The sequence below is a fragment of the Gorilla gorilla genome, chromosome 10 (genome assembly GCF_029281585.2).
Source record: "Gorilla gorilla gorilla isolate KB3781 chromosome 10, NHGRI_mGorGor1-v2.1_pri, whole genome shotgun sequence".
Taxonomy (NCBI): Eukaryota; Metazoa; Chordata; class Mammalia; order Primates; family Hominidae; genus Gorilla; species Gorilla gorilla.
In genome coordinates this window covers 109,627,353-109,652,809 of record NC_073234.2, presented here as the reverse complement: position 1 = coordinate 109,652,809, position 25,457 = coordinate 109,627,353, and the positions used below count along the sequence as shown (strand labels likewise).

The 25,457-nt window shown below is 41.3% G+C and overlaps 1 protein-coding gene across 1 annotated transcript in view; it reads right to left on the bottom strand.

Moving 5' to 3' along the window:
- PLXNC1 (plexin C1) overlaps window positions 1–25,457 on the bottom strand; it is a 159,641-nt gene that overhangs the window by 67,940 nt on the left and 66,244 nt on the right. Inside the window, exons 6-10 of the mRNA XM_004053688.5 lie at window positions 20,312–20,459; window positions 16,161–16,248; window positions 13,766–13,868; window positions 13,241–13,327; window positions 2,359–2,498 (exon numbers count right to left, since the gene is read on the bottom strand). Coding sequence (XP_004053736.3) covers window positions 2,359–2,498; window positions 13,241–13,327; window positions 13,766–13,868; window positions 16,161–16,248; window positions 20,312–20,459 — 566 coding nt within the window. The remainder of the gene's footprint in view (window positions 1–2,358; window positions 2,499–13,240; window positions 13,328–13,765; window positions 13,869–16,160; window positions 16,249–20,311; window positions 20,460–25,457) is intronic.

The window sequence follows — 25,457 nt, the reverse complement described above, 5'->3', positions numbered from 1 at the left end:
GATAATTCTGTTGAGTATCATAATGGCACTATGGCTTATCTGTTAGAGAGGTACTGAAGTATTTAGCAGTGAAGGATATGGTGTTTGGTTCTTATCATGCCCCCCCAAAAACCCCAGATAAGATAGATGAAGCAAGATTGGCAAAATGTTGATAGGCTTTGAAACCGGGAATGGCTACAGAGAGGTTCATTACACTCATCTCTCTTGTATTATGTTTGAGTTTCCATAATAAAAAAGCTTAAGAAAAAAAGCCCTAGTCAAGCACTGAGAGGGTAAAACCCAGCACCAGACAGAGATGGAAATTCTGCTGTTCAAAGGGGGCCTAAACCAAGAGCCCAGGCAACTCAGAATCAATCAGCATTGGGGCCAACATGCTCCCTATGGAGTATCCAGGCTGGGATTTAGCTGGGGCTGTCTAGGGTGCTCCTGATGTCTAACAGCTGATGCTTGGCGCCCTTTCAGAGTCAGAGCGAAGCTTTCTTCGACATTCCCGCTGTCACCTGCAGCTTCCTCTGTGTGTCTACAATGACCCTCTAAAGCACAAATCATTAAGCCTGGGTTGTGTCTGAATAATGCTCAGTATAATCATGCTACATGAGAATCTGTTATTACTACTTAAAGGCCATGTGCATGATGATTAACTTTAATGCTATCACTAACCCTTTAGGATAAGGCAAATTCAAAAACATCTGAGTCAGTTTGTACTTACACCACCTCAGACGCACATTTTCAGGTTTATATTCAGAGCAAAGCTCTAGGAAATTTATCATAAAGTGGTTGAATATTAAAATTCAAACTTGTTTAGAAATTTCAGAAGAAGAGAGGTGAAAATGTAGGTCATTCCACTACTAGTATTTTTCTCTTTAAAATAATTACCCATTTTAAAAGTACCATATTAAAAGAGCTTGGGATTACAGCCTGGGCTCAGGTATAGGATTAACTGAGTATTATGATGACTGCTTGTGAACTTGGGTTCACCACACAGATGTGGTTACTGAAATGCTACATGCAGAAAGGTCTCCTAGTCATTTAATTTAATAACTGCAGTATCTCAAGACACATTCGGAATTAAAATGAGAACATAAAGAGTAAGAAACAGGGTAATGCTCCGAAAAACTACTTATTTTCCATGAAGTTGATTGCCTTTCAGTGAATACACAGGTGTCTAACTTCACAGATTTCGCTACATAAAATGAAAGATTTTTGCAATAAGGTATTTAGCCAGGATAAACAGCACAAAAAAACCTATGTTGCATAGATACAGCCTCTAATGTGTGCTTGATAATTCTGGCAAATAGCAGAACACAGGCAAGCCACCAATGAGCAGCTTTTCTCATGAAGATCACAGATATTCCAAATTTACTGCTATGAGGGGAAGGGCATGGCAGTGATGTGCAGAAAATGAATTAAAGCAGAAAATTCAGTAAATAAGCATAGCAGATTAGAATGCTGTACAAATCTGTTTTAGTAGTTAAAAATCAAAACATCACGCTTCAGCAGATTGTCTTAAATGCATTTCCATGATGAAAATAAGCTTAGTATTATACTCTATGTAGACTGTAACATCTTTTACTTCAAATTAGCCCAAACTTATATGAGTTAACAAGCAGAAAACTCAAATAATCTGTTGTGCTATTTAATAACTGCAGTTATCACATCACTTTTTTTTTTTTCGAAGGGGGAGTAACCATTTGCACAAGGACATTGGTAGAAATTGAAAAGTCTTTCTCCAAGTTTCACGGATGTGATGAGTTTGGGAAAGAAGTGACAGAAATAATAATGTTCAAGAGATACATTGATCAGATATTTATGTTGGGGTGTTCTTTTTTACTACCATTATATGTAGTAGTAATTTAATTTTTGGAGGCTGAAACCAAACCAGTAAAGAGAAGGCTACAAAGAATAAAATGTCCACATAAAATGGATCCAAGAGGTTTTGTTTTTTCAACTTTGGGTGGCACACTGGAAGAGTTGCTCCAAAAAATTCCCCATCAAATTTCAAGGTACTCAAGTATTTTTCCAAGTGCATCACCTAAAGAATGATGTTTGCTACTCCATATACTTGATTTTGTTACTGAAAATGAATCAAGACCCCAAACAGGCAACATCCTGAAATGACTACATACTGAGATTTTTGGGGAATAACACAGAACAGATTCTCTCACAATGAACTTCAGATCTGTTGTGAAAATTATTTTACGTGTTGGAATTATATTATGTCAAATACTCTGACTAATTGGCCTGCTTTGGGGCATGGCAATAATTTGACTATATTAAGGTTATAATCACACTGATATTCCTTTGGCACAGGTTTGAGCATTATGTTACCGAGGATAAATTATTAGTATTTTGACTCACACATCCTTATCACAGGTACTGGTTCCTTTCAGGATCATTGTGATGTTCGATGCCCGGGTAAAGTTTGCTCCCGTTACTATCACGTTGCTTTTCCCTAATGTCGATACTTTCTGTGGCTCAATGGACTTAATGTAGAAGACCTATTGGAAAGAAAAGATTAAAACAGGAGATCAAAGCTAAGAAATGGCATCGCTCCAAAAAAATCTGTTTATGCGCTGCAGTTCGAAGAAATCACTGGGAAATTACAACATTTTGCAAACACAAGCAGACAGTGTTTAATGAAATCAATGAATTCAAGGAAGAGGGCTGCAGATTCATGTCTCTCAACATGTGACAGCATGAGGTCAAACCAATTAGTCTTTGTCTCACAAGACAGTTGAAAATACAGTTGAAAAGTCTGATATTCTGTCTGAAGAGTGAGGTATCACTAGAGTTTTGAAAATGTTTACTGCCTTACAGCCTCTGGAGGCTCACAACGTAAGCAAAATCAAGGAAAACAAAGAGAGTCCATTGACCATAGGCCAATGACAGACTCATCATTAAGTTGAAATAAATGTCATTCCAGATAAATTCAGTTCCCAAGAAAGCAGTCATATTTTTGTTACAGTGAGGCTATTTGAATCCAGGAGGATACTGCAGGGGGAAAAACCTCAAGAAATCAACCTGTTCCGTCACCTAATATCTATCAAGTAGTTGGATGTCTAAACCACTGTGGCCAACCAAGGTTTGTAGATACCACAACCTCCTTCTTGCTACCCAGTTTCAATAGACTTTATCAGGCCTAAGGTCAAGAACATGTCCCTTGGAGTCCCTTGCTACCTAGCTTCATACCATATAGGTGAATGCCACCTTACTTCTCCATTTGTGATATCTAATCAAATTCTCCCTTTAAAAAAAAGCCCTTTATTTGATAGCAAGAATCATTTTCCCTTTTCAAGATAAAACAATCCTGAGTTCTTTCACTTTTATGTTACAGATGCTACTGTCTATCATTCTGATAATTTCACTGTTCTTTTGTAGACCATTTTTGGCAAGTCTGTATTCTTCTATAATATGGTGACCAAAACAGGACATAAGATTCTAAGATTCTACCCAATATAAAGTCCAGCAGATCTTCAGCAAGAGTGAACACCATACTCACACTCCTTTTTCCCCTATATCCTCTACCATCGCAGAATATACTCAGTCTTGATATTTGAAAATGACCCCAAGGTCCAGAGATGCTTAATCACATGACATTTGGTGAAATTCTAAATGCTGAGTGCATCCACTTGGAGGACCGAGTCCAGGAAGAAGCCCCTGAGCCACTGGGAGAACTCCGTGATGTCCAACACCTGCCTAACACCTGCTTCTTGAAGCAATTGAGTATCCTCTGCTCCTTTGTACATGGAACACTCATTGGGGTGGCATTGCTGGGCTACAGGGGCTGCCCATCCTGCTGAAACAGACATTTTCTCATTCTGCTCCTCGGCACACACAGGTGCTACACGGCACAGTGGTCCCCATCACTCATGAGCGCTTTGGATTGGTTTTGCAGATTGAGGTAAATTCATCGTTAATGTCATCACAGCAATGATGTAACATGACACAGAATTGATTTTGGTAGCAGAATTTATTTTAATCACTTTGTGAAGGACGTTAGCCCTGTATTAATAGAATCACTAAGGGCCTGAAAGGGTCACTTTAATTATTCTGTTATACTTGACTGCATTTTATGGGGGAAATTATCTGCTAGAGTGGTACTTGGAATGGGGGGATTAGCAAGGCCTTCAAGATAAATCTCTTGCAAATGTCAAGTGTGTGTTATATAGCAAAAGGCTTACTCTTCGCTCTTACGTGGTGACAGCTAAGAGAACAAGTGTTTATTGAGCACCTACAGGGTCCTTAGGCCAGATGTTGTGGGGGACACATGATCTATGTGTGCACTAGATCAGGAGTTGGCAAACTATAGTCTGTGGGCCAGATCCTGCCCGCTACCTGCTTTTGTATGGGCCATGACAAAATGTCAAAAGAAGAATAATATTTCATGACATATAAAAACACATGAAATTCAAATTTCAGCACCCATAAATATTCGTCTGCGTAGTGTCTCTGGCTGCTGTTGCACTGCAGCAGTCGAGTGGAGTAGCTGCAGCAGAGACCATACGGCCCGCAAAGCCTAAAATATTTACTGTCTGGCTCTTTGTAGAAAACATTTGCCGACCTCTGCTCTAGAGGAGTCCACTGTCTTCTTAGGGGAGCAAGATAGAATTTTTTTTCTTTTTTTATGTAAACCTCATTGCAGACTCACGTTTACATCCAAGTCAACTATGATTCCCAGGTTTCTTTTCTTTCTAGATAGTCCTTCCTGCTTCTTATATTTATACTGTTGATGTCTGCTCAAGCAAAATTTTCAAACATGCCAAGTAAATGCTACTTCTCCATTCTCTGCAGAGGATAAAGAGAGCCTTACAACTAATGTAAAAAAGATTTTTTAGGGAAGTTATATTTTGCTCCTTAAATGGCTCTACGAACACCATCAGAGGACTTGCCACATCATCTTATTAACTTTTTATTTTCCTGAGTGGAGACCGCCTTGCTACTTCAAAAAGATTTTAAACCCCTATTGTTTAGAGAGGGTTCTCTTGGCCATCTAGGATGGAATCCAGCCCTGGCCTGTCTTGTGAAAGTGGGTGCTTCCAGTCTGCTTTCAAACAGACTCAGATTAGTTGTCTTTTGTTTGCTGGTGGAACCTCTTCTAATCTTAATAAATGGGTTAAGGCCGGGCGCGGTGGCTCACGCCTGTAATCCCAGCACTTTGGGAGGCCAAGGCGGGTGGATCACGAGGTCAGGAGATCGAGACCATCTTGGCTAACACGGTGAAACCCCGTCTCTACTAAAAATACAACAAATTAGCCGGGCGTGGTGGCGGGCGCCTGTAGTCCCAGCTACTTGGGAGGCTGAGGCAGGAGAATAGCGTGAACCCAGGAGGCGGAGCTTGCAGTGAGCCGAGATCACGCCACTGCACTCCACCCTGGGCGACAGAGCGAGACTCTGTCTCAAAAAAAAAAAAATAAAATAAATGGGTTAAAGAGCTACCAAGAGGACCCTCCTAAATAAATAGTGCAGGTATAAAACAACATTTTTAAAACAAAATGTAGAGTCAGCTCCATGGCTGCCCTGTATGGTTGCAACAATTCTTAGAAATACATTCTTTCTTTTTACCAATAAAGATTTTGAAAAATCCAGTACAGACAAAAGAGCAAAGAATCATTTCCCCATAAAGGTTCTACACATTCAATATTTTAGATCAATTTTTGTATTTTCATCAAGAGTTAATTCATAAAACCTGGCATATAGTAGCCAGCCCTATAAGCTTATGCATTTTAGAGGGAGTTAATTGTAAAACATAATTGAGCTCAATACAAAGAGACAAATTCTTAGAGCCCTATCGTGGGATTCCTCCCTCACTCTATGTCCAAGGATTTCTATGTATTCAAATCAAAATACCATTGACTATAACCGTCACAGCCCTATGTTGTCCAGCAATTAACCTCAGAATAGTGTGCTTCCTGTAGGTTATGTTTTAAAGACTTCAGGGTTATTTTTAAATGGCTGCACAATTTGAACTTATTTAATAAACTACTGTGAGCTCTGGTTTTCACTCCCTGTTTTGTATAAGAAAGCACATTAGAAGCTGGTTAATTAGGAGATTTGTAGAATACCCGATCCTTTTTATTTTTTATTTTTAACTAAGTCATTATAGGATATTGGAAATAGCACAACCACTAAGAAATAGTTATCTTTCAAAAGGTCTAAGAGGATTACTTCTGACAGTAAGAGTACCTTTTGTGAAGTCTGACGTCAACACAACTCAAATTACCATGACATTAATGGAGAAAATACTGCTATGATTGAAAAGAATATTGGAAAGAGGTGCATTAGGAGGGCTCAGTTTATTAAGGCCAAATTGTACTCTATTAATCTGTTAAAAAAAAATCTGAATATAGCAAACTCTCTGTAGGCCTGGACCTGAATCAACACTCAGTAAAACATCTCTCGGATTTTCACTCGTGAAATTAGTTCAAACAGGACTAGATAAAAAGTCACATGGATTCAAAACCAGCTGGAAATCTGAAACCGAAGGACATTAGATAGATGAAAGGTAGCACAACTAATTAAAGGAAAGAGTCCTGTAGGGCCCTACAGGAGTGAGTATTCGGTTCAGGATTATTTAACATCTTTATTAATGACTGAGAAGAGGATAGAACTAATATATTAAGGAAATGTATAAATTGGTAAGAGTGGTAACCAGCCGTGGAAATGGGAAAGAGTAAAAGGAGGTGAGATATGGAAAGAAAATAGCAAAATACAGGTCCACTCAAGAAAAATTAGAGCGTGAAATGGAACAAAATGGTTATCCATTTGATGCTTAGCCCCTGGGACAAATGCCTTTTCACGGGGGCCCCTCGGTACAGGCTCCAGGGAACTTGAGATGTGATTTCAGTTGGCCCTGGAAATGCCAATAGTGAGCAGTGCCTCTGGACACAGAGCGTGAGACTTCCAGATAGAAGGTGACAGACCAATGCCCTGTGCGATGAGATTAAGACTCACTTCTCTGAGCTGCAGATTCTAAAAGGAGGCTGACTTGGCTGCCAAGCCCACCCTCCGAACAACCTGCTATTCCTCTTGGCATTTGAGCCTTCTGAGTGTGGCTCCCCAGACCTGGACTGGGTGATCAAAACTCCAGGGCCAGGGAGGGCAGCTCTTCCCAGCCAGTGGAGGGCCCTGATTCTAATTTAAACCCAGCCCCTCAAAGTCCACCCTTTGGCCAAGATTCGACTCATGCATGAGATTCTTGCTGCTCCCCTCTCCCCAGGGCCTCAGTTGCCTCACTAAGCCTCTTCTGCTCTCCCTGTCTTGGAGCAGATGCCCAGCCATGTCTGGGTCTGACTCCTTCCCTCTGACCACACCCTGCCCCACCCCTTTCTCCCATGTCTTTGAGGTTAATACACTCCTCCCACATCCCGGCCAGGTTGGAGGTCTTGCTCCCACCCTACATGTGTGGCATGGATCGGGGGCAGGCTTTGACAGTCTAATGCCAAGAGAAGCCAATATTAGAGTCCTTTCCATACTGACTTTTATTAATATCATCAGTAGTATGGTTTAACCAATGTTTATATTCAATTTAGGGCATACAATGTAGGGTAATGGTTAAAACTCTGTTGAGTCAGATTGCCTGGATTCATATTTCTTACCTACCATTTGCTCTCTCTGAGCTAAAATTTCCTTATCTATAAAGTGGGGAAAATAGGTCCATCGTGAGGCTTAGATACTGTCTGAGCTCAGGGCATAGCACAGGCTCAGCAAATCTTAGCTACCACTGTTCATTTGAGTACATTCTGGCATTCTCTCTTGTATCTTTTTCTCTTGTGCACATGCAACTGCTTCATGAAAATAAATCTTATTTCCTCCAAAATATTATAAGTTCTACCATGTAAGCTCCATGCAGTCACACACTTTGCCTGCCTGTCTAGCACATAGTAGTTGCTCAACAAACAAATTTTGAATGAATGAATAAATGAATGATTGTAAGTTAATTCTACAGTACCTGGCTCTATGCTAGGCCCATAGAAGCTACTCAGCAAGGTATATGTGAAATTTAATTTCACCCTTGAAGGCAAGGTCCCCAAAAGCATTCATCTGGATTGCCTGTGAGAGATCAAAAATGCATATTCAAAAGTGATGGAGGGGCCGGGTGCGGTGGCTCATGCCTGTAATCCCAGCACTTCGGGAGGCTGAGGCAGGCATATCACTTGAGGTCAGGAGTTCGAGACCATCCTGGCCAACATGGTGAAACCCTGTCTCTACTAAAAATTGGAAAAAATTAGCTGGGCATGGTGGCGGGTGCCTGTAATCCCAGCTACTTGGGAGGCGAAGGCAGGAGAATCACTTAAACTGGGGAGGCAGAGGTTGCAGTGAGCCGAGATTGTGCCACTGCACTCCACCCTGGGCAACAAGAGTGAAACTCCATCTCGGAGCAGGGAAGAAGTGATGGAGGAAGAGAAGAGGAGGTGCAAGGAAGAGAAAGAACCATTTGAATGTAAATTGCCAGGGGATATGACTTGTATGCTTTATTTCTGCCCTATAGTGATAAGCATAATGAGGGTAGTAACAAATATTAGAATGACATCATATCATAAATCTTCACAATCTCTCCTTGAATGCACAAAAGAGAGGGGAGCTATCTCTGGTCTCAGTGAGTGAAGGCACCAGATATGAGAATGTTAAGAAATGGAAGGAGAAGTGGTCAGGGCAGGGTGACAGGGCCAACGGTCCCTGACAAGGTTTCAACTACTAGATATGTGGAAAGAAACAGACAGACGGTCAGACACTGGCCTTTATAGCTTGAAATACTCCTCCTCCAAGATCATACATAGATTTTTGAGCTCATTTCTCTATTGTGGTCACACTTTTCTGTAACTCAGCCCCCTTGGCAGATGATGCTATACGTTTCAGGGTCAGGATACAGGGGTAGGTCTTGGGGTCATGAAACAGTCTGAGGGCTACTGGCCTAGTAGAGACTGAACCAGGACCCTACCTCATAAGTACCAGATCCTTGGATTAGCAAACTCATACACTAAAAAAATAAAATAAGATACCTTGAATGGCATTCCATTGCCACTGAAGAATAAAGTGAGCACTCACAGGACTGGTATGTGAGGCCCTATATATGCAGGCTCCAGGGTCATTTCAACCTTGCGTCTCATAATTTCCTGCATCCTCTGTGCCTACTTAGGGTTTCCTCTAGCATGTGTCCTGGAATCTTCTGGCTCCTACCCCTACACTGTGCTTATGCTGGTTCCTCTGCTTCGAATACCCGCATTCATGTGTCTGGATGCTTCTCGTCCTCAAAGGTGGGCTGAAATGCCATCTCCAGCAATCAATCCATCCATCAATCAAAGACTTAACCAACCACACTGATTAAATGTTTTCAACTTCAAGGCACTGGGTTTAAGCAAACAGGAAGGACTAAGACAAAGCCCCGGGCACAGAGAGGCTCTCTGTGTACTTTCTTGTACCTTCATATTAATATTTTTAAAATCTTGTATTTTTACTCATGTACTCATGGATAAGATTCTTGAGACTGATGGCCAGAGATGTGCCTGATTCATCTGAATCCTCCTCATGGAATCTGTGGAGATCGGTATAATTGCATTTAATAGGTGTGCAATAAATACCTCTAGAAAGAATCAACTCAAGTTCAGGATCCTAGACGCCTAGGACAGTACCTGCTCCATTCCTAGTGCCTAGCACACAGGAAGTACTCAGTACATATGTGGTGTGGGCAGATGCATTGAAGCAAAGCTGTGAGTGACTTCTCTGGTAGAAACAGAATCACAAAGACATTGGGTGCTTTGTTCAAGGCCAACATGAAGGCCCAAAGTGGAAACCAGAATGTTACACATTCCACCTGATAATGAAAGACAGCAGTGTTTGACAGAGCACGAGAAATCCCTCCTGTGACAAATAACACTCCATTCCCTATCAAACAAAAGAGAGATTCTGCTCTGAGTCACATATTTAAAGAAAACATGTCAGTATCAACAAAATGTCTTTCTCCACACTTAGAGGGGTAATCCACAGAGAAGCACTGAAAACAGATCTGGGCTTTTGTTTATTTTCAGCCTTCTTCTTCTCTTGTGGTGACCCCAGTCCTTTTAACCACACAGTTCAAAGGGTGCAGAGAGATACACTGCAGGAAACCAGGAGGTAGTGACTTTATGATATTTATCTTTAAAATTAAAGAAGTTTAAAAAGCCGCTGCCTGGACCACGACTCAGCGATAAAAAGGAATGAATTATTGATACATAAAAGAACTTGGATGAATTTCCAGAGAATTATGTTGAGTTAAAAGAGCCATTCCCCCAAAGGGTACATCTGGATGATTCCGTTTATATAAAATTATTGAAATGATAAAATTATAGAAATGGAGCTGAGGTCAGTGGTTGCCAGGCATCAGAGATGGAGAATGGGAGGGAGGAGGGAAATGGATGTGACTGTGAAAGGGCAACCTGGGGAGCCTTGTGACGATAGAGCTGTTCTGTGTCTTGACTGCTGTCAACGTCAATATCCTGACTGTGATGTTGTGGTATAGTTTTGCAAGATAGTACTATTGAAGGAAACTGGGTAAAAGATGTTAAGTATTATTGTCTCACAAGTACATGTGAATCTACAATTATCTCAAAATTAAAAGTTTATTATTTTCTAAAACAATCTTGAAAAAGAAGAACAAAGTTGAAGAATTCACATATCCTGATTTCAAAATTTACTTTACAAAGCTACAGTAATCAAACAGTGCAGTACTGCCATAAAGACAGACATAGACCAATAGAATAGAAAAGAACACCCAGAAATACACTCTCACAAATATGGTGAAATGATTTTCAACGAGGGTGCCAAGACAATTCAATGGGGGAAAGGACATTTTTTTCAACAAATGATGTTGGGAAAACTGGATATCCACATGCAAAAGAGTGAAGTTAGACCCATTTCTTATGCCATATATAAAAATGAACTCAGAATGAATCAGAGGCCAAAATATAAGTGCTACAGACCTTTACAAATAAATGCAGAAAGAAAGTTTCATGACATTGAATTTGGCAATGATTTATTGGATCTGACACCAAAAGCATGGGCAATAAAAGAAAAAATAAATGAACTGGACTTCATCAAAATTAAAAACTCTGTGTATCACAGGACACAGTCAATGGAATGAAAAGGAAACCTATGGAATGGTAGAAAATATTTGCAAATGATATATCTGATAAAGGGCTGATATCCAGAATACATAAAGAACTCCTGCAACTCAACAACAACAAAAATAACCCAACTTTAAAAATGGGCAAAGGACTTGATTAGACATTTCTCCAGAGAAGATATACAAATGGCCAGGAAGCATACACAAAGATGCTCAACATCATTAATCATCAAGGAAATGCAAATCAAAACCACAATGAGATACCACCTGACCCATATTAGGATGGCTACTATCAAACAAAATCGAAAATAACAAGTATTGGTGAGGATGTGGTGAAACTGGAACCCTTGTGCACTGTTGGTGGGAATGCAAAATGGTATTATTGCTATGGAAAACAGTACAATGGTTCTTCAAAAAACCAAAAAGAGAATTACAATACAATCCAGTAATTCTGCTTCTGGGCATATACCGAAAAGAACTGAGAGCAGGGTCTCGAAGAAATAGCAGCACACCCACGTTCCTAGTAGCATTATTCATCATAGCTAAAATGTGGAAGCGACCCAAGCGTTAATCCATGGATGAATGGATAAACAAAATATGGTATATACATACACTGGAATATTAGTCAACCTTAGAAAAGAAGGGAATTCTGACCCATGCGACCACACAGATGAACCTTGAGGACATCATGCTAAGTGAAACACGCCAGCACAAAGAGACAAATTCAATTATATGAGGTACCTAGAGTAGTCAAATTCATAGAGACAAAAAATTAGAATGGCGGTTTCCCAGGGCTGGGGGGAAAGAGAGATGAAGAGTTATTATTTAACGAGCATAGAGTTTCAGTTTTGCAAGATGAAAAGAGTTCTGGAGATAGGTTGTGCCATGATGTGAATGTACTTACCTCAACTAACTGTACACTTAAAAGCAATAAAAATGGTAAATTTTGTTTGTGTATTTTATCAAAACAAACAAACAAACAAACAAACCCTGGAACAACAACAAAGTTTAATTAAAAAGAAAAAGCCACAAAGCCACTGTCTTCCTGATCCAAGTCCTTGTCGCTGTGTCTTAGTTTTCCAAACCAATGGGATGAGAAAAGGAGCCCATTACTTAACAAGACCTCAAAGACTGCTAAAGTCTGGAGATACCTGAGCATCAAGCTTTGCTAATGCCTTTAATTAACTTCATATCCATTTGATTCATATTCCCTCTGCCTGGTTGTTAATTCACCTGAAGTTACTATAAACTTTTCAGTAATGATTCAAAATGTGCTACTTATTTACCTTTGCACTTGACCTTAGGTAAGCAGCAAGTGGAGAAGTCAAAACCACAGATTAGAGAAATGGAAAATGGAGCCTTTTTCTCCCCAGAGCTGTCATTTTTAATTTGTCTATTTCTGCTAGACTCCAAGGTTAGCGAGGGCAGGACTCATCCTCTTTTTGTGTTTTACCACATATAGATGCTCAATGAACTTTTGTTGACTGAGTGAAGTTGTAAGCACAGCCACATGTGTTCCGCCCAGAAATGTTTACGTTGTCATGTCCCCTCTTTTCAAACATGACTGACGTGGGGGCTTAGTAATTTACTATGAAGAAAATAAGGGGCATTTCCAAGGAAAGTTCATGGATTAATAACTGCTTGTGAGAAGGCGAGAGAAATACACATTCTATAACAATTCTGGTTTAGCAGTGTTCACTACTGGTTAGACGTCCCTACAAAGTTGAAAAAAAACAACGGAATCGACGTTAGTTTGCACACTTTGCACAGACCCCCATCCACACACATAACCCCCAGAAACGCAATTATATAAAGTGCAAGTTGAAATCCCTCAGATGGAATGCTAAACTTCCTTCCAGCTCTTCCCCAGTGAGCCGCAAAGTCACCTTTACAATTTTATTTCGACCAGAGCAACATCATTTTTCATAATTACAGAGTTTTAATTTATTTTATGTGAGTGTCCAGCCTTTGATGTATTGCGCTAATTAAGTGAAACTTGGTTAAAAAACCAAAGATACAAAAGGGAATTTTGGTAGAAAGTAAAATAGAGAATTTTTTTAAGGAACCCAAAGTAGTACGAGTTGTGGTCATGGTCATTCAAAGACAGGTTTTCCCCTCAACCACACAAAAGTAGGGTCTGACCTGTAAAGCCTGGTTGGTTCTGTTCCCCTTGTTCTCCTTGGGTCTTCCTCCTCCTGATGTCTTCTCGACAGCCACTGGACACTGTTCCTGGAATGGAGAACATCCCTTCAACATCCAGATGGGTGGTAAATTCAAAGTGTGCAACAAACATAAAAGAGAAGGTAGGACCAGGCAGTCACAAACATTTATTTTTGGTTAAACCTTTTTTTTTGAGATGGAGTCTCACTCTGTCACCCAGGCTGGAGTGCAGTGGCGCGATCTCGGCTCACTGCAACCTCCGCCTCCCGGGTTCAAGTGATTCTCCTGCCTCAGCCTCCTGAGTAGCTGGGATTACAGGCATGCGCCACCACACCCCACTAACTTTGTATTTTTAGTAGAGGCAGGGTTTTGCATGTTGGTCAGGCTGGTCTCGAACTCCTGACCTCAATTGATCCACCCGCCTCGACCTCCCAAAATGCTAGGATTACAGGCGTGAGCCACCATGCCCGGCGGTTAAGACTTACAATACCAAAAATGTCACTTTACCTGGTTTCTCTCATAATCAGAAGGGTCGCAAGCTGTGAAGGGGTGGATACACCTTCTTGCACTTTTACACCACGCGCAGCCAGTTTCTACGCATGCTGGGCATCTAGCAACACAGAAAACTGACTTAATTCCTGCGTTTTAGGACAATGTTCACATCCTAGAATTTCCTTCTGTGATGTGGCATGCAAGCATTTAAAAGAAGGCAACAACAAAAAAAAATCCCTGGACAGACATTCCTGTGAGGCTTTGTGCCCTGCTCTTGGAAGCCCTCAGGTTGATGGGCCGGAATGGCACCTGCAGGGGTGTTGCCATGGAAACCTGAAGCTGGGTCACCTGCTGGTCTGTAGATAATAGGAACCCAATGAATCTGTTTCTGAATCCAGTTCTGCTATTTGTCTACCCTCAGGTAAGTCCCTCTGGAGATGGATCTCTCTCTCTCCCCGCCTCTACCCACCCTGCCTTCCAAAATCAGGAAGCCCTCACTCACTCCAGCAGTCACACTGCCAACTGCCTGGAAGATGTGAGACAGAAAGTGTTAGCTGGCAAGCAGAGGCAACGAGGTGCCTGTGTTTGCTTTATAATCAAATTAAGGAAGAATTGTGTTTCTACTAATCAAATCACCTATCATGATTGGGTAAACTGTGGAGGACTTGAAAAGCACTTATGAGAAGGAATGTTAAAAAGGGAAATCAGGGTTAATCTGGAAACAGGGCCAAGGGAGGCCAGAGGAAGCCTTAGCTCTAGCAAGGGGTGCTAGCACAGGGCCGGGGGGACCCAGTTTGTTTTATACCTTCTCCAAGAAATGAGGAAACATTCTGAGATTCTGATCTACAGAAACTGCAGTTTCCGTGGAAGGAGAGGACACACTGGCTTTTGCGTGGATCCGGCCACCTAAGTGAGCTAGAAGCAGGTTTGTGATTTGCTCGCTTCTTCTACCCCCGGGGTGTGATTACTGTACTAAGTGCTTTCCTAACAGGAAGCAGTTACCTATGGAAAGGGCGCTCACCCTCCCCGGGGGACCTAGGTCTGAGGTCTGGTTCTTAATTACCGAGTTATGGGACCTGGGGCTAGTCGGTTCCTTTCATCTGGCCTTAAAGTGGGCATCAGGGGAGCTACGTTATCTTTCAGCTGTCTTTGAGCTATATAATTCTATTTAATTCACACCCTTTTTTCCTATTTTCATGAACTTCTGAGGCTTTCTGTAGCATTTTTTGTATTTTTTTCTCCTTAAATCCATTCTGTTTCTTAGCAATAATTGAACTGGGTCTTGTGTCATCTTTTTCAAAGTGCCTCAGTGGAAGAGATGAGGCCCAGGGGCTCCTGTTCTAATCATTCAAGAGCAGCCTCCTAGCTCAGCTTCAAGTTCAAATTCATTTTCCCCATAGAAACCATGGTTCCCAGGCCAGGACAAAAGAAACTCCCATTTGGTGCTCACATAACTGGTCAATCAAACCATGCAGTGATCTACAGCACTGCTACTCATGCAGCCTCCCAAGGTGCCCTGCAGGCCTCCATCCCAACTTCCAATTGGAAAGTCAGGCATCTGAGAAACATATTTCGTCTGTCCTCTTGCTGCTTTAGAAGCAAGGAGTGAGGTTTGGCACTAACTCAGGGGCCTATGTAGCTCAAAGAGGCCAAAGATGGTGAAAAGGGGGGCAGCAGGAACATGTTCTTTTGGTGAAAGGGACTTCATCTTGTCCTTCTCAAGTATGACTTTTTACCCCTACACTCAAGGCTTCTCGTTCCGCCCAAATTCCCGAAGCCATTCCAATCAGAAGAGAACCTAGCAGCGCTCCTTCTTTTTGTTGAGACAATCTCACTCTGTCACTCAGACTGGAATGCGGGGCGCCATCCCGGCTCACTGCAACCTCCATCTCCTAGGCTCAGGTGATCCTCCCACCTCAGCCTCCCAAGTAGCTGGGACTACAGGCACATACCACCATGCTTGGCTAACTTTTATGTTTTTTTGTAGCGATGGCGTCTCACTATATTGCCCAGGCTGGTCTCAAACTCTCCTGGGCTCAAGCGATCTGCCCACCTCAGCCTCCTAAAGTGCTGGGATTCCAGATGTGAGCCACCACGCCTGGCTTGTCCCTTCTTCTTTACTTACTTCAAGGCTGCCTCTCGGTCCTGGGAAGACATATTTCCCTGTGGGTATGATCACTTAAGCACAGTGGGTTTCTCTCCCTCGCAGCGCCAGCTTACTAGTCAGGGCTAGAATGTGTGAGCGGAGCTTATTAGCTCGGTGGCTCTCCTATCTCCCATTACACCACGCTTCAAAAGGCATTTTGGAAAGTTCTGTCTCACAAAAGAGTTCTTTAGGAAATCGAGGAGTCAAACAAATAAGTAAATTAAGATCAACGAGAGAATATTCAAATTTCAAATAAAATCTTACTCTTTTAATGATGAGCAGTTGGTAAAGTTGAATCTGTCTGATAAATTCCAAGAACCGAAGGAGAACATCACGTTGACAACTGAAACATCTGCAAGGAAGGGGGGAAAAAGTCATTTACGGTGGAGTCCTGCTATAGTCAAGCATAGCTGTAAATGCAAAAAAAGATAAATATTTTTGCTTCCTCTGCATAGTGGGCGGGAGCGTGCCAGCTGTTTGCTAACATTTCAATCAGTATGTGGTTCCTTCCCCATAGGCCATTCGCATCAGGCAGCCGAAGTGCACAGCTCAAGCCTCCAAACAGACTGAACCCACCTCGAGTTCCAAGCCTCCCATGGATAATCACTAGGAAGAAGCCATTTTACAGCTCATTTACATCTCATACTCTCCTAGGGATCACTATCTCAGCTTTTAATTGGCCAAGGCATAAGAACAAAACAAGTCACCGAGCAAGAAGTGCCTAGAACATGAAAACCGGAGCATTAGAAATCCTGCACCTTCAGAAAAATCCACGCTGCAAATATTTACCTAACATACTCTAAAGTGTAGTTTCCATGGGCTGGGTTCCACGATCTTCTTGGGGTCAACTGTCACCAAATCTGTGATAAAGGTTTTCTTATTTGCCTTTGAAAACCTACTCATTGGTTAGAAAACCCCAAAAGAACAAAATAACAAGGATTTCAAAACTACTAGATCAGCATTAGAGAAATGTAGTATTTCATGTATCTCTTTAAACATACATACTCTATCCAAGGTAGTGATTCCCAAACCCAGTTCTCTATCAGAATCACCTGAGAAATTTACAAAGATATAGATCCCAGGGCCATGCCCCTAAATATTCTGATTTAGCAAGCCTGGGGTGGCCCCAGGAACCTGTGGTTGCATTGCTCCCCATGGAACAATTGTATAGAGCCCAGGTTTGGGGCCACAACACAGAATAGCACCTTTCAAATCCCCTTCTGTCCACGGACCAGTGCTAATAACAAGGTATTAATATCTTTTTCCTTTGGTGAATTAATAGGAATAGGAGATGGTGCTATTTATTTGTTTGTTTATTTATTTATTTTAGTTGAGACGGGGTTTCACCATGTTGGCTAGGCTGGTCTTGAACTCCTGACCTCAAGTGATCTGCCCGCCTCAGCCTCCCAAAGTGCTGGGATTACAGGCGTGTGCCACCATGCCTGGCTGAGAGGGTGCTTTTTAAATCTAAGTCTTGACAAAATAAGAAGCTGGCTTGACTCCGTTGGCAACCCTAATTTTCTTATTGAAATTTTATTAGTGTGTGGTTCCCAAAGTCTAAAAACCCTTACTTTAAGGTCCTTCTCCACAGCAATAACACTCCCTCTGAAAGTCAGAATTCCACATAAAATTCGGTTCACGTACAGATGGTGTGTGTGAAATGATCATCTTCTGTTCTCAAGACAAAGAGGCTTGGAGGGCTGGCATGACCTCTCTGCAAAAGCCTCTGAACAGACACTTGATACATGTGAGTAGAATGAACACAGGGACAGTCAGCTCAGAGGGACTCCCAGTGAAAATACACTCCAGTGGAATCTATAAGTGTCCGGTGATGAAGACTGCAAAAGTCATACTTTTTTTCAAGCACCAAATAGGCACAAAACTCTATTTGGAAATATCACAAGGAAATGAATATTCATGATTTCTTCTAGGAAAGCATTTACAGTTATTCTGGAAGAGGTAAAATAATTTAGGTGATGACAGCACAGTCAAGGAAACAACCATATGAGTGGTTTCAGTTCCCTCTGGTAACCTGGGTACCAAGATAGGGGTGTGCATGGAGGACCAAAGGGGTGTTAGAATGGCTGAGAAAGTCAGAGCAGAATCTGGCAAGGGCATGTGGAAGAGGTGACTTTTCTCCAATGTTTCAAAGCAGAAAGGGAGACAGGATTTTGTGAAAGGGGGAAGCCATTCTAGCTTTAAAGAAGGCCATGGATAAAGGCTTGGCAATGGTCACTGGCTGGCTGAGTACAAGAGGCTGGGAAGCAAATTTGTTTGCCCGTTCGGAATATGTAAGATATTCAGAAAACGGCAGGTGAAGGGTTGGGTGCAACGGATGGAGGCTCTAAAAGCAACCAACTAGCTTTACAAGGTGATCTCAAATACTTTAGAGGCATATTTTATAGGTGAGCAAGGTCTGCGTTTTAATGAACAAAATTAACCAGAAATGCATCACAAAGGCTGCACAGTGTGGACAAAGTAAAGTGGAAAATTGAGGTGATTTTCCAAGCAATCAGACCCAAACAGCCACCACCCAGTGGCTGAGAGCATTTTTAAGCTCACTTCTCTGGCCTGGTGCATTAAATTGCCTTTTGAAGGATTTAGGGTCAATTGGGTGCTACGGTCAGAATATTTATGTCTCCCCTAAATTCATAAGTTGGAATCTAATACCCAATGTGATAGTATTAAGCCACGGGGCCTTTGTGAAGTGATTAAATCATGAGGGCTGCACCCTCATGAATGTGATTAGTGTCCTTATAGAAGAGGCTTAAGAGAGCTCCTTTGCCCCTTCTTTATGTGAGAATACAGCAACAAGGCACCATCTGCGAAGTCAGAGGCCAAGCCATTACCAGACACTGAATCTGCTGGAGCCTTGACCTTGGACTCCCCAGTCACCAGGGCTGTAAGCAATACATTTCTATTGTTTATAAATTATCCAGTCTAAGGTATTTTGTTATAGCAGCCAGAATGGACTAAGATATTGGGTAACTCCAGCTCTCACCACAAAACCCACTTAGCTCCATTAATGATCATCACTCAGTCCTGGAGACCTACTCCATGAACTCAACTCTACTTCTAGTCTTTCTCATTCGAAGAGACTCAGGAGTCCTCAGTCTGCCCACTGTACCTCCTGACCATCTATTGAATCCACTTCTTTCCATCCCCCTTGGCTTCTCCTCCAGCTCTCACTTTCCCTCTCACCTGGACCCTCCAGTAGCTTTCCGCTTTCACTTTCCCTCTCACTTGGACCCCTCCAAGTGATCTTTTGGAACTCAGTCTTTCAGTCTTTCCCTTCTTTGGTCCATTCTCCACCTTCAAGCCATTCATTCATTCAAGAAACGTTTATTGATTGTGAATGCCTACGTTGTGCCAGATACTGTTCTAAGCACAGCAGTGAAGATGTCTTCTCCAAGTCCCTGCCTCCATGGGGCTTACATTCCAGTAGGAAAGACAGACAATGCACAATGGAACCTTTCTGTAATAAAAATCTGATTGTGCTACCAGCCTCCAGCTTAAACCTTTCAGCGTCTCATCACAGCTCGCAGGATTCACGGTTCACAAGGCCCTTCATGGTCCCCTGGCTGCCTCCTTTGGTATCTATCTTCCCTCCGTCTCCCCTTTCCACCTTCCCCTACCCCATGTGCCTGGGCCATGTAGAAGCTCTTCTGGTTCTTCAAATAAAGCTTTTTGTCTCCTGGCCATCATGCAGGTTGGTCTCTGTCTGAAATACCCATCCCCATCCTCTTTGTCTGGCTCAACTCTACCCTCACCTTGTCTGGACATCACTTCCTCCAGGAAGCTTTCCTTACCCCTTCCCCCTCCACCATGTCTGGTAAGGTACATTTTTCATGTGCTTCTCATGGTACTCTATGTTCCCTGTATTTACACACTGCATTGTAATGAGCTACTTACTTCTCTCTATCCCGGTGTACAGTCTTTTTTTAGGGTCAAGGGGGAGTCACTGTATCCCTAGTACCTAGCATAGTGCCTCACATATATTAGATGTTAAATAAATACTTCCCGGATGGATGTATGAATGCAATGAACTCAAACTGATGGAACATTGGTTGTTAAAATTTCTCATCTCACCCAGGGCATTTCTTGCTTTTCAGATCTCTGAATTACCTAAACCATTTGGGTAGTCGGCCCAGTGCTATCTGGCTTTTCTGCACTCTCCTATCCAACTTGCCCTTCTCTTGTCATCGTCCAGGCATATCTGATAGTGGGGTCTTGGAGTCAATGAATGAGGTAAACCAGAGGTGAGGAGGACCCAGAGGAAAAGTGGGAACCAGGGGGTAGTGAGGGAGTGAGTCTACAGAGGGGGAACTATTCAGATACCTTGGGCAAACTAAACTCAGGAGGTTCTCTTGTTTTTTTGACTTTATAACAAAAATAACCCAGAAGAATCCACATACCTCTGTAGGTTGCTCTGGTTGGGATGCTACAGGTGCAGGTCCGGTTGGGCTGACTTTTATTCTGGCAGAGCTCCCTGCTAGAGTCCACATTCTTCACCATGCACTTTGAGTGTCTTGGAGAGAAGCTTCCCACCATAGTCACTGTAGTCTGTGCGGGGAAGATATGGGGAAAAAATGATGATTTTTGCCTCATTTCCATCCATCATAGAGCCTCATATGATCTCACCCTTTGACCTGCCACAGGAGGGAGAATTTCTCAGAAGAGCTGATGTGAAGAATAGATGTTTCTGGGTGACAGAGCAAGACACTGCCTCCATAAATAAATAAATAAATAAAAATATAAAAGAATAGATGTTTTGTTGGCTATTTGGTTTGCTCTTTTGTAAATAGCATATTCTTATTATTTGACCATTTTTCTGCTTTGTGTGTATATTTTTCTTATCAATTTTCAAGAGCTCTCTGCATGGTGTAGATATTAATCTTTATCTGTCATATTTCTGACACATATTTTTCTCCTAATCTATTGTTTGTCTTGTAACTTTTGCTTGTGGCATCTTTTACCCTTACACAATGTGCTTTTAAGTAATCAAATACAGGATTTCTTGTCTCGGCTATAAAATGCTTCCCAAACTCTAGCTTATGGACAAATATAACATTGTTCCAACATCTTTATTGCTTTATTTTTTAAGCTTATGTCTTTAATCCATCTGGAATTTATTTTTATATACAGTGTGAGATAAGGGTCCAACTTTATCCAGCTGGTTAATCAATTATGTCACAGCCATTTATTAAACAAAAACAAACCTCCTTTTCCCACTGAACTGAACTATCATTTTGTCCTATATTAAATTTCCATTTATCTGGAATCTATTTCTGAACTCTGCTCTGTTCTAATAATCTATTGATCTACTTCTATTCCAATGTCATTAAGTTTTTACTCCTGTAATTTTAAATATATTTAGCATCTGATAAGGCAAATCTCTCCTGCTTTATCTCTATTTTCATAATTTTCTTAGCATTTCCTGGGCATTATTCATCTATATTCATTTTATCCAAAGGGGTTGAGGGGACTGAGTCCAAATGAAATTGTATTAAATATATGCCTTAATGTTAGAAAAATTCCTATCTTTATGATACTAATTATTCCCATCCAAACACATGACTTTTTTTCATCTGTTTCTCTTTGATCTGGGGTTCATTTAAGACAGCGTGCCTTGATGATCCTAGGTGTGAAGACACATTTGTCAACTATTCCTTATTGCTAATATTGTTAGATAATGATTAAAGAAGGTGGCCTGTGAAATGTGCTTTAGAATTAGTTAAGGTTTTGCTTGTGGTCAAACATATGATCAAAATTGGGTGGAGGGAGTGTTTTTGTGTGTGTATGTTTGTATGTGTACAGGGATACATCTGTGTGACCGTACGTGTGTGTGTGTGTGTGTGTGTATAGTAGGGACACAAAAAGACAATCTTGAAATGTCCCCAAAGTAACTTTTTCCCAAGGAAATGGTCCAAAGGAACAAGGCAGCCAGGTGTCCTATTCAGAAGGAAAATTATAGGAATTAACATGCCAACAGTGGACTCCTTTTGCATCAGGCGCATGATGGGATCTGGTGGGAATGAGGGCTAAGTAAAAGGAACCTGGGAGTGCAGGAAGTGGTAACCTTATCACCCCCTATGAAGAGCCATAGTCTAGACAACCTGGCAGCTGTCTGTCTTCTGTTATACTTCTCACTTCCTCCCAGACTTAGGCACTGCCACCTAAGACTCTGCTGTCTCCCTGGTTCTTTGATAAGCTTGCTAAGTCTAATCTAGTCCCCGGAGGTCACCCCTATCTTTCCATTTTCAAAAAGTTCTCGCCATATTATCATGCTGGAAGAAGGCAAGTTCTTTCAGTCCACTTCACCTGGACTGGAGTTCAATTATCTTTAGGGAATTCTGAGCACAGTGGAAGATCCCAAACCATTCCCACTAACTCATCTTCAACAAATGCCTGAACTCGCATTCACGCTGAATCTTCAACGCAGCATTTATATCTGCACCACACATCTTATCTTGTATACATATATGTCTTAAATTGAATTCACACTCAAACGTTATAACAAAAGTATCAGAATTTTTAAAAATCATATTTTCACCAAGTCTTTTAAAGTTTCCACGTTTCCTTCTAGATCTCACATATGTAGCTTTTACATAACTATAATTATTCCATTTATTTATTCCATAAATGTTTATCAAGCTTGGAACATGTGCCAAGTGCTGCACAATGTACTGAATATACCAGTGAACCAAACAGCTATGGTCCTTGCCCTCAGAGAGCTTATAGACTAGTAGAAGTATAGAACATTCCACCAGAATAAAACTGGAAGGTCACATGGTATCAAGGAATCATCAAGAAATGACTGAGCTAAGATGGTACAATGGAAAGGGAAAGAACGAGGCAGTCAAGGTACCCCTTAGAAGTGGCATGGGGCAGGACTGGAAGTGGGGGATGTGGATATGGAGGATGCTGGTGAGCAAATGGGATGGATGGAGGTACCATACATGGAGATGGGGCATACTGATGGAGAGGCAGATGGGCAGAAGATTCAAGACTTCAGCTTTAGGTGTACGTAGTTCAAGATATTTGTGTGATACTCAAGCAGATGTGTCAAGTTGGGTATGGGCCTGGAGCTCAGAGGATCTGGGGTGGGGATAAAGGAGACATGAACATACAGATGATTTATAAAGCCATGGAAGTGAATAAGATTGTCTACAGACGAAATGTAGAGTAAGAAGAGAGGAAGAGCCAAAACTGGGCCTTAAACGGCTCCAATATTTAGAGACAGGGAGAGAAGGGACCAGCAAGGCCCAGCAAGGGAATTGAGGCCTGGCCACAGAGAAGGAGGAGAGCATGGAGTGGGCGTGCCATGGAAAGCAATGGAAAAGACAGTTTCAAGAATGCTGGCTAACAGCCAAGTTAGATGAGGACCTTACAGTGTCCGCTGGAATGGCTGCATGGAGTTCACTAGTGACCTTAGCAAGAACAGGTTCAGGGGAACACTGGGGCAGAAACCAGGTTGGAGTGGACCTGAAAAGAGGGGACAGCATGTTTTTTTCAGGTGCAGTGGAAGGAGAGAGGAGCCAGTGAGGTGAAGGTATTTTTGCGTAACTCGGGATCCAGGCGAGTACAGTTAAAAAGCTGAAGCTTTGTCCTAAGAAACCCAGTATAGGACTTCTTACCAGGCTGATGGCTTTTTCGTGAATCAAGCTGGATAAAGAGGGAGTAAAGACTTAAAGGGCAGGTGGGATGCAGAGGCAGCTGGGGTGTCAATTAGCCGGCAACATTCACAAGGCCAAAGAATTGCTTGCTGCACAACACTCTTATCAGATCGACATATCTTCTTTTACTGAATCATTCGTTATTGCTAAACAGTTTCATTATTTCCAGGTTTCTAATTCTATAAATGTTACGGCAAGAGCATCTACATGCCTAGGGATTTTCTTCTTTCAAGTTATTTCCTCAGGATTCTAAGGCTGAAATTAATGCTTCAAACGGAACGAATATATTTATGACTTTTGAAACATGCTGCCAAATTGCTTTCCAAAAAGGTTGTGCTAATTGGCATCACCAACACTGGGTGTTAGCATAGCTTATTATCGCTTTAATTTGTATTTATTTGAAAACTAGTGAGGTTGAACATATTTCCATATTTATATCTACTTTCTGAATCTCCTCTTGTGAGAATATATGTGTTTTGGCCCACTTACTTTTTGGTGTATTGATGTTTTTCTTTTTAATTTTTCTTAGTGTTATTACATTATGATGAATATTTTGTTAGTGGCAAATATTTTCCTGAAGTGTGTGCTTTAGTTAACTCATTTTTTTTTTTTTTTGAGACAGAGTTTTGCTCTTGTCAGCCAGGCTAGAGCGCAATGGCACGATCTTGGTTCACTGCAACCTTCACCTCCCAGATTTAAGCGGTTCTCCTGCCTCAGCCTCCCGAGTAGCTGGGATTACAGACACCTGCCACCACACCTGGCTAATTGTTTTGTATTTGTAGTAGAGACAGTGTTTCACCACGTTGGCCAGGCTGGTCTCAAACTTCTGACCTTCAGGTGATCTGCCCGCCTCAGTCCCCAAAGTGCTGGGATTACAGGCATGAGCCACCATGCCCGGCCAAGTTAACTCTTATTTTTTGTAAAAGGAAATCATGTATATGAATATTTTTCTTTTGTTATTACATACTATATTGCTTCAGAGGTAAAATAAATGATCATACTTTCAAATTATGTTCAACTTCATTTTCTGTTGGTTCTTCTGTGACTTTTCTTTACATATCAATTTCTTAATTAGTCTAAATTTTATTTTCATATTTAATGTAAAATATGAAATTACGTTTCCATAGTATAAGCCAGTTATCTCACACATTTTATGAAATAATTTGTTTCCTCTTATTTTATGATATCTGTTCTTTAAAATTTTTACATCTATTTCTGAGCTTTCCACTATATTCTATGAATCTATATTCCTATTTTTAAACCAGAATCACGGATTAAATTATTTTTGATATCTATCTATCTATCTATCTATCTATCTATCATCTATGTTTGCAATCTAATGGGAGTGGTCTTGCCTAAATCGACTTCTTTTTTTTTTTCAAAATATGTTTTCAATATTCTTGATCAGCTCATGATATTCCAGATGAATTTTATATTAATTTTAAATAAACACTAACTCAAAAATCATTGGAATTACATGAAATCAAGAAAAATAGGTGAGGAAGAAGTGACATTTTTGTGATATCTTCTCACCAAGAAATGTAGAACATGCCTGAATATGTTCAAGATGTTTTCCATATATTCTAAGAAAATACTTGGTGTATTTTTGTTTTTATTTTTCTTTATGCTTATGTTTTTAATTAATAAGGTTTTGCTATGATAAATTATAAATAGCCTTAAGGCTGGGCACGGTGGCTCACGCCTGTAATCCCAGCACTTTGGGAGGTCGAGGCGGGCAGATCACCTGAGGTCAGGAGTTCAAGACCAGCCTGGCCAACATGGTGAAACTCCGTCTCTACTTAAAATATAAAAAATTAGCCAGGCTTGGTGGTGGGCACCTGTCATCCCAGCTACTCGGGAGGCTGAAGCAGGAGAACCGCTTGAA